We start from the raw sequence: 9,480 nt of genomic DNA on the forward strand, positions 1-9,480 counted from the left end.
GTTTTCTCTCTCTCCTTTCTCCTCTCCCTTCCTCCTCTCTTCTCCCCTCCCCTCCTCTCCCCTCCTCCTCCCCTCCTCTCCTTTTCTCTTCTCCTCTCTTCTTTTTGGAGCAGCTTGTTGTAGTTTTTACTCAGGCCTGTAGTGGGACTGAACCCTGGGGCATGGGGGAGCCCAGCAGACCCTGCATTAACCTAGAAGTGGAGACGGGTATTACTGAGTGGGTACTCAGCTTAGACTCTGCAAAACTTTCAAAACCTGCCTAACCATAAGCCCAGGGAGGAGATTGCTTGCCAGCCACTCCAAAGGCACACAAGTGGGGGTGGGCTTCAGCAAGAACAGTCCTAGAGAGGAAAATGTGATCCCAGGGACAGGGCTGGTGAGAGACGGGGATTGGGATTAGAGCCCAGGTTGGATTCCGGAGCAGGAGCGTTTGAGTGGCTAGGCTGGCCTGCTGTCTGCAGCACAGTCTGACCTGTGGCCACCACCACCCCCAGGCCCCCTACTAGTGAATGGGCAGAGCCTGGCTCCAGCCCTGAGTCCACCCTACACCAGTGAGCACCGAGGAGGTGATTTGGGACCCCATGTCCCCTGGGACAACCTTGACTCAGACTACAGACCCTGCTCTTTTCTTAGAACATCTTAAGGCTGCTTAGGTGTCCTCAGGATGATGTGGCCTTTCCTTTTTGGCCAGAAGCCAGGAAGTTGGAAGAGAAGGAAGTTGTATAAGAGAAGGAAAATAAAATTAATGTTGATACATTATAAACACTTATTTCATTATTTAAAACAACTCAGTACACCGAAGTATTTGATTTTTCTTTCCTTTTCTTGGAAATGAAAACGATAGACCAATTAACAGTTAATCTCTTTAAAACCTGTTGGTAGCTTTGTCAGTGGCAGGCGTGAATGTGTCAGCAGTTTCTCTAGCTGGAAGCCACACACTTGACAGTGGTGCTGAGTGGTGTGGAGAGTGTGCTGCCTAGTAACTACCTTTCTCCACCAGTGGGTGACCTGTAGAATGTTTGTGGCAGTAACGTGAACAGATTAGGAGTGGGATGTTTTTTCGCAGATGTTCGGTAGGCAGATCTCTACTCTTTGCAGCCTGCCTCGGCTCTGCACAGACCGTGAGCATTGTGAGCAGGATGTATTCCTCGGGGTCAGAAGACATTGTCCGGGCTGTCTTCAGCACAGTGAGGGGAGTCAAGGTGACTGCTCTGTATGTGGCACCCCTCCCTTCAGAACAGGATTTCTATCAGCTTGGAGCCTGAGTGCACTTTTGCTGTGCTGGAATGCCTGAGATGAGCAAGTTAAAGCGAGAGGACAGCTTCGCCTTGGTGCCTCCTTTCCAGAGTTTCAGTCCATTTCCTGTGGGCTCTGTTGCTTCTGGTCCATGGCGAGGCAGACATTATGGTGAGGAGTATGTGGTGGAACAAGATGCCCTGCCAGGGCTACCCCTCCAGTGACCTGGCTTTCTCCACGCCACCTGCAGCCAGGACACAGGTTGGTGTCCTCACCTTCGGCACCTGGGCCTCTAGGCGCCCATTTAAGTCCCAAATTAACAACTAGTGTGAGTCAGTTTTTTAAGCCTTGAGAAAAGAGTTTGTATTAGATTAGTAGAAAATGAATTTACTTCTCAGATCTGTGTTAAAGGTTCATCATGTTCTGGCACAAATGATTGCAATAGACTACTTACAGTTTCTCTTAAGCATTTTTATCCTTAGCTCTTAGTTGTGTCATTTTGTGTTTGTTTATAAGGTATTCATATGCTTTTCCTTTCTATGTCTGTTTTAGACAACTCCTTTGCTTCCGGAGTCATCCCAAGAAGAGCTGGACTTACAGCCCCAGCGTCCTCAGTTCCTAGAGGACAGTGAGGACCAGAGCAGGCGCACGTACAGGTAGCTGCCAGCCAGACCTGGCTCTTCTGCTGAGTGCTGATTGCACACAGGGCTGTGCAACTCCATTTTCCCAGGCTCTCTAAGAGAGTTCATTGTCACCCCTGCTTAATGAAGGTTCCAGGATGTGCCTTTTAGGGTTAGAGAAAGCTTATAAGTACATAATTAGAAGTCATCAGATACTTTATCTGCTGAGGAGTTATTATAGCACTTACTAATTTGGAAATAATAAAATACATTTAAAACTACAGGTAACCTGAGCAGAACTTGATTTAGCAAATCAAGTTTTGCTTGAATCAAATTTGGTTCAGCAAATACTCATTGCCATGTTTTTCTGCTGCATATTTCCATTGTCTTAAGTGTGGGACAGTGTGATTTCTGTCTGTCCATTTGCTACGTGAGATGGCTAAAGCTAGATTTCTGTCCTCTATTCTCATGTATTATGCTAGTGATTGCCCTCTGTGCAGAGCTGGCACGATTAGAACTCATACGCTTTAGTGGTCACGTGCTGAACAGAGTGTGCACTATTGGAACTCTGTGTGTTAGTGGTCATGCTCTGTGCAGAATGGGCACAATTGGAACTCTGTGTTAGTGATCTCGCTCTGAGCAGTGTGGGCACTATTGGAACTCTGTTAGTGATCATTTTCTGTGCAGAATGGGCATGATTGGAACTCTGTGTGGCAGTGTTCATGCTCTGTGCAGAGTTGGCGCTATCGGAACTCTGTGTGTTAGTGATCATGCTCTGTGCAGAGTGGGCACTATTGGAACTCTATGCATTAGTGATGGGAGGTCAGTATTGGAACTGTGTGTGTTAGTGATTGTGCTCTGAGCAGAGTGGGCACGATGGGAACTCTTGTGTGTGATGATGTTCTGTGCAGAGTGAGCATGATTGGAACTCTGTGTGTTTGAATTTTAGGTGTGACTATTGCAATAAAGGCTTCAAGAAATCTAGCCACTTGAAGCAGCACGTGCGGTCGCACACTGGGGAGAAGCCCTACAAGTGCAAGCTCTGTGGGCGCGGCTTTGTGTCATCTGGTGTCCTCAAGTCCCATGAGAAGACTCACACTGGTAACGGTCTCCTTATGCCTTTTTGTCTTTTATATGGAGCCCCTGTACCACCAATCCTCTAATAGTGTGTAATTCAGTGGGTTTTATGATGGTTAGAGTTACGCAATCACCAGCACTATAATTTTAGGACTTAAAAAAAAATCATACCCAAAACGTATTCTATAACCATTAACAGTCACTCCCCACATTCCTTAAATGTCCCCAGGAAACCATGGTCTACCACCGCCTAGTAAATTGGTCTGTTTTAGACATGGCCTGTGAATAGGCTCATACTGAAAGTGGTCTTTGGTGGCTGTTGTCTTTCAGGCATACAGTATATTTTAAATTTGTCTGAATAGTGGCCTGTATCAGCACTGCATTCCTTTTTATTTCCCATGTCATTCTTTTGTGTGCATAAATGTTTTAGTTTATCAAACTTTTCCACAGCAGCTACACTGTTACCTGTTCACCAGCAAATGTATTAGGTTCTGTTTCTCCACATCTTTGCTTGTCACTGCCTATCTTATTCAGACATAACAAGATGGACTGTCTTCAGAGAGTTAATGACTCAATATAGATATTATTTGCATATCTTTAGTGCTAATGACTTTTTTTTTTTTGGTGCCTGTCCTGGGGCTCGAACTTGGGCCTGGGTGCTATCCCTGAGATTTTGCTCAGGGCTTAGTGCTCAGCTACTTGAGCCACAGCTCCACTTCCATTTTTTTTTTCTGATGGTTAATTTGAGATAAGAGTCACACAGAGACTTTCCTGCCCAGGCTGGCTTTGAACTACAATCCTCAGATCACAGCCCCCTAAATAGCTAGGATTACAGGCATGGCTAATTATTTTGAACTTTCCATGTGCTTAGTGAAAAATGACTAGCGACTGGGAATGTGGCTTAGAGGTAGAGTGCTTGAAGCACTCTCACATGCATGAAGCCCTGAGGTCCATTCCTCAGTACCACGTACACAGAAAAAGCCAGAGGGCTCTGTGGCTCAAGTGCTAGCCTTAAGCAAAAGAAGCTCAGGGACCAGGCCCAGGCCCTAAGTTCAAGCCTCAGGACTGGAAAAAAGAAAAAAGAAAGAAAAATGTCTACTAATCCTGTGGCCATCTTTATATTACGTTATTTGTCTCCATGTTATGGAGTTGGTAAGGTTTTTTTGTTTTAAATATACATTGGTTATTGGATGTTTGACAGATGGTTTCCATGACTTGTAATTAAATATATTGTCAGTGTAATGTAGTTAGCTGTTTAATTTAGTGTACGTATTTAACGTACTGAAAATATACATGCTGACATCAGGTGTTTTTGAAAGGATATGTATAGACAAACCGAGGGAGAAGTCTTAGGGCCTGGCCCTCCTGCAGGTGACTGGGGGGCTACGTAAGGCTGTTAGAAGGATGACTGGGAGATTGGTGATGTGCTGGAGGCACTGTGGGACTGTTTGTGACTGATGAGCTGTGGATAGACGACAGGGCCAGGTGCTTGATCTGAAATGAGGCTGGGGACAGGGCTTCCAGACTTTCTGGGGTCCAACTTAATCTACGTTACCTGATGAGGCAGTGATACAAGATGAGGTTTAGAAAAACACTCCTGGGGCCAAATCTACCAACTTTTGTTGGTAGCTGTGAATGACCAAAGACAGAGACAACTTAGTTTGTTGTGTGCAGCCTCTTCCTGGAGGCTGTTCGTTTCGGTAGAGAATGTGTATTCTCAGCGACATGGCAAGTAGAGATAGGAAGATCACAGGCCAACCAAGGCAAAATGTCAGTGACAGCCTATCTCAAGCCAGGCAGGATTGCATGTGGTTGAAATCCTAGTTTCTGAATCCTAACCACTTGGAAGGTGGAAGCTGGAGGACTGAGGGCTAAGGCATATTATAAGGCCCTGGGCAAATAGCAAAGTCCTATCCGGAAAGTAACTATACACACGAGGGCTGGGGATTGGGTCAAATGGCTAGCACGCACATGGTCCTGAGTTCAAATCTTAGCACCACCAAAGAAAACGAGAAAGAATATAGTAAGATGTACTCTGTCCTGTGTTCTTAAACCAACTCTTTCCCTAAAAATCACACAGCACAGTGAGTGAGCTGTCCTTTGGGAGCTCTTGAACGAGTACTTGCTTTTGAGTGCTTGCAGTTTTTCTTGACACTCTGTCTTGGCTGTTGTACAGGAGTAAAGGCGTTCAGCTGCAGCATCTGCAGTGCCTCGTTTACCACCAATGGCAGCCTCACCAGGCACATGGCCACACACATGAGCATGAAGCCTTACAAGTGCCCGTTCTGTGAAGAGGGATTCCGCACTGCTGTTCACTGCAAGAAGCACATGAAGAGACACCAAACGGTCCCCTCTGCTGCGGCCACCACCACGGAGACAGAGGCAGGAGGTATTCAGACACCCATGTAGAAATGGGCTAATGTCCAAATCATATCTGGCTGTGTCATCTTTAAGCTTTAAAATGGATCTTACATGCCCCGAGAAAGACATCGGAGAGGCTGAACAGAAAGTTGTGTCTTTTCATGGCTGCACTGTCCCTGCCTTGCTTATGTGCACAGTTAGGGGTTGATGTCTGGCAATGGCAGCGTGCTGGTGTGCTGTTGGGGTCTTTTGAATCACCTTGTGATTGAGCTTATTGGACAAAGGCTGCAGAAGCACAGATTATGCCTGGCTAGGCCTGGAGCCCAGCACACACCCTGGACTGGCCGTGAAGTATGGAGAGCCACATCTGTTCTTTCCTGGAATCGGAGCTAGCTCTTTGCTCCCCGACCATGTGTGCTTATTCTTGGCCATCTCTCCGGTAGTTGTATAGCCTGAGGGGCTGATTTCATGAATCCATCCAGTTTAAGCAAGTGAATCTGCCCAACTCCAGACCATGTGGGGTGGGAGTTGATTTTCTTGCATAGGTCTTTTTGTACCTGTCAGATAATTACCTTTTTGCAGATTCCACAGGGGATATCACAGTGTGAGACTCTGCTCACTGTGTCTCTTCTCTAGAGACACCAGCTCACTGTTGCCTTCCGGGCCGTCCTCACACCTCTGAGTGCATGGTCCCTGTCTCCCCTGGGCTGTCAGGGCATGGTGGTGCCTGGGTTAGTCCAGCCAGTGTCGTGGGCTATGGCTTGGCGGCAGCACAGTCAGTGTTCTGCAGAGGCCCCTGCTTGTCTCCTCGGTTGCTACGACCCCTCCCCCGTCTCTGTCATCACCTGACCTTCAGGTCGCAGGCCTCAGGTCCTCGTGTGCTACCCTGGAATGCGAGCGCTGCTGCCTGCTCCTCCGTTCTGAGGCAACGGCTCCAGCGAGGACACTGGCAGGCAGTGGCTCAGAATTACCTGGAGGGTGCTCTGTGTCTTCCAGCCTGGCAGGGTTTGGTAGTGCCTTGATTCCCGGTTAGTCAGTGCTGCGTGAGGTGGGGAAAGCAGCTTCTCTCCCAGGCATTATTTCTAGAGCTCTGAGGTTTGGAGAGAGAAGCAGCAGGAATCACATGTATGTGCAGTCATGTGTTCGCGGGTTCACAAAGCTGTGATTCCAGAGGGCTCCTCATGCTGCCACATACACATTTATAAATCACCTTCCTCATTGGCACTCTTGGCCACAGGAGAAAAGTTTCCTGTTTGGTCCCAGCCATATCCACACCCAAAGTCTGGATGGAAGGAATGATTGATTTACTGTAAGGATTGAGCTCTAGGCCTTATGTAATGAGGTAAATGTTCTGTGCTCTTTCACTTCACCCACATGCCTAGTCCTTTGCTTTCAGTTTGTTCAGCTGGGGTCTCATGCTAATATTGCTCGGGCTGTCCTGGTTTTGGTTCTCCTGCCTCTGCCTCTTGAGCATCTGGGACCGCAGGCATGTCCTGCACGTCTGGCTTTGTGGTGGGACCTGCTTCCTGATGATTCTGTGACAGTCGGGGTTTCCTCTGTCTGCTCTGTGCAGGCCTCCATCACGGCCTGCCTCTCCTCTTGAGGCCTGTGCCAGGAGTTAATCTATTTCTTCGTCAGTGTTGGCAGGGGCACTGTCTGTAAGCTGCTCCTGTGACTTCGCGGGCTTTACCGGTGTAATATGGCACTGTGGTGGACTGTTTTTTCTTCTTCTGGAACTTGCACCAAGTGGATATTGAATCTCTTGACTCTGTCTTGTGTGACAGACTGTCCCCTTCCCACCTTCCCTCCCATCTTTTCATGAGCTTCTAAGAAAAGATGATGCAGGTGAGAACTTCAGCTTTTATGGGGATCCTGACTTATTTTCCTGTGTGCTGTGTAGACACGTGTATGGAGGATGAAGAAGAGAACTCTGACAGAAGTGCATCAAGAAAGCCTCGCCCTGAGGTCATCACGTTCACAGAGGAGGAGACGGCCCAGCTGGCCAAGATTCGGCCCCAGGAGAGTGCCACGGTGTCAGAGAAGGTGCTGGTACAGTCCGCTGCAGAAAAGGACCGCATTAGCGAGATGAAGGACAAGCAGGCAGAGCTGGAAGCAGAGCCCAAGCATGCCAACTGTTGCACATACTGCCCCAAAAGTTTCAAGAAGCCCAGCGACCTGGTGAGGTGAGGGGGCCACTGTCCTCCCCGGTGGGCCCAGACACCGAATGTGTCTGCCCCCCATCAGCAGACACGTTACCTGCGAGCCTGTGGGAACTCTAGTAAGCTCATTCTTGGCAACAATGAGGAGGAGGAGGAGGAAGAGGCCTGTGTTCTCTGCTGATTGCTTACGTGTATTTATGGTGGTAGTGGTAAAGGAAGTGACAGCTGATTGACGTGTTGAGGAAGACAGGTGCTACACATGAGGGTCCCTGCTCAGAGGACCACTGGTCCACGTGAGCATCAGGACACAGAGGTGAGCAGGGTGTTGGGAATCTGGGTGATAGAAGGAGGAGCTCAGCACTGTCCAGGCCACGGGAAGAGGCTGAGTTCAGCCATTCATTCTCGCACACAATTAATACTAAGTTTCCGTATACTTTTCGGGGATGCTTAGTTCTGCTAGCAGCTCTTTTTTTTCTTTTACACAATTTTCTTGCTCCTTGTCAGCTCCTTTGTTAATTTTAATTTTCTTCTCTTTTGGCTTAAGATCTGGTCTCATCTGAGACCAGATTGCTTTGATTTATGAGGTAAGAATGGCTCATGCTTCTACTCTGCCATCTAGCCCTGCCTCCAGCAGCTGAGATTGTAGCCCAGCAGCTTAATAACAGGACTGTGATGACCGTAAGACGACTAATGATGGACAGATTGCCCCAGAACTAGACGGGGAACTTTCCCCGTGTCCCGTGCTCTGTGAGGTGGAGACGGGCAGTGTGTTGAATGGGGCTGCTCCAGGGGGAGTGTGAGGGCTCTGGATGGCACAACTCCGAGGGAAGGGCAGTCAGGGAGCCTGGAGCAAGGCAGAAGGTGTGGACAGAGAAGGCCTGGAAGGTGTGGCATGTCTCAGGTCAGGACAGGAAGTCAGGAACTTGGTGGTATGGTCTGAAGTCAGCTAATAAAAGAATAGGATGCTAAACTGCAGAGGACCGTTAAAACCAACAGGGAGGGCTCTCTCCTGGTGGGAGTTTGCAGGGAGCACAAATGGGACAATTGTGCTGGACACATATGACAGTAGGGCGGAGTGGAGACAGCTCTGAGCCGCACAGATGGCCGGCCAGCCCTGTGCTGGTGAGCAGCCAGTAGCCACAGCTTTGTGTCCTGTCCAGGCTCAGTCTGGGACGAGTCATAATACAACACATCATAAAGCAAGGTGGAAGATGTTCTGCTCCCAAGAGATAATACGGCTGACCGTTTCCTATGTGTTTTCAGAAATGCCTGTACATGTCCACCGACATGAAGTTCTGCAATTCTGGTGTTCACTTCATTTTTACCTATCAGGGACTCCTCCACATCTTTCCTACAGATGTTGAATTTATAAACTTCTCTCTGTGTTCTGCCGCCTGGATACCCCAGCGTTGTGTCCCAGGCCTGCTGGTGGCCATGGAGTGCTTATGGTGATATAGATGAGGCACTGGGGCGTGTCCTCTGAGCAGCTCCTGGCTGGGCTCACGGCTCACCGCCACACGTGGCACACCCCAGCGGGCCTGCGCTCATGCACTGCGCTCATGCAACCCTGCCAGCCTGCTCTTTGAATCGAGCACGCTCGTCTGCCTGTGCATGTGTCTTAGCTATCTGCTGTGTTGTTAAGAGCAAGCTGTCACCTCACACTGTGAGCTGCACTGCCTTTGTTTATCTGGAGCTGGTTGTCTTACTGGTTTGGAGGACACTTTAATTTTCAAGGAAATTAGGCCTGTCTTTATTAATTTTACATCTATCTTTTTTGTTACTTAGATTTGTTTATGTTTTTTTCTTTGACTTCAGAGTGGTAGGAATTTCTAATGACAGGCTGGGAAGGTGGCTCAGTGGTAGAGTGCTTGCCTTGCATGCTCGAGGCCCTGGGTTCGATTCCTCAGCACCACATAAGCAAAAAGAGAAAAGCCGGAAGTGGCGCTGTGGCTCAAGTGGTAGAGCGCTAGCCTTGAGCTGAAGAGCTGAGGGACAGCACCCAGACCCAGAGTTCAGGCCCCACGACC

The 9,480-nt window shown here is 48.6% G+C and overlaps 1 protein-coding gene across 1 annotated transcript in view; it reads left to right on the forward strand.

The window, feature by feature from the left end:
- The window catches only part of Znf236 (zinc finger protein 236), a 96,493-nt gene that overhangs the window by 62,289 nt on the left and 24,724 nt on the right, over positions 1–9,480 (forward strand). The window contains exons 16-21 of the mRNA XM_013026115.1: positions 1,067–1,213; positions 1,347–1,497; positions 1,789–1,892; positions 2,806–2,957; positions 5,110–5,322; positions 7,195–7,477. Coding sequence (XP_012881569.1) covers positions 1,067–1,213; positions 1,347–1,497; positions 1,789–1,892; positions 2,806–2,957; positions 5,110–5,322; positions 7,195–7,477 — 1,050 coding nt within the window. The remainder of the gene's footprint in view (positions 1–1,066; positions 1,214–1,346; positions 1,498–1,788; positions 1,893–2,805; positions 2,958–5,109; positions 5,323–7,194; positions 7,478–9,480) is intronic.

Source organism: Dipodomys ordii, unplaced genomic scaffold, assembly GCF_000151885.1.
Source record: "Dipodomys ordii isolate 6190 unplaced genomic scaffold, Dord_2.0 Scaffold91, whole genome shotgun sequence".
Classification (NCBI taxonomy): Eukaryota; Metazoa; Chordata; class Mammalia; order Rodentia; family Heteromyidae; genus Dipodomys; species Dipodomys ordii.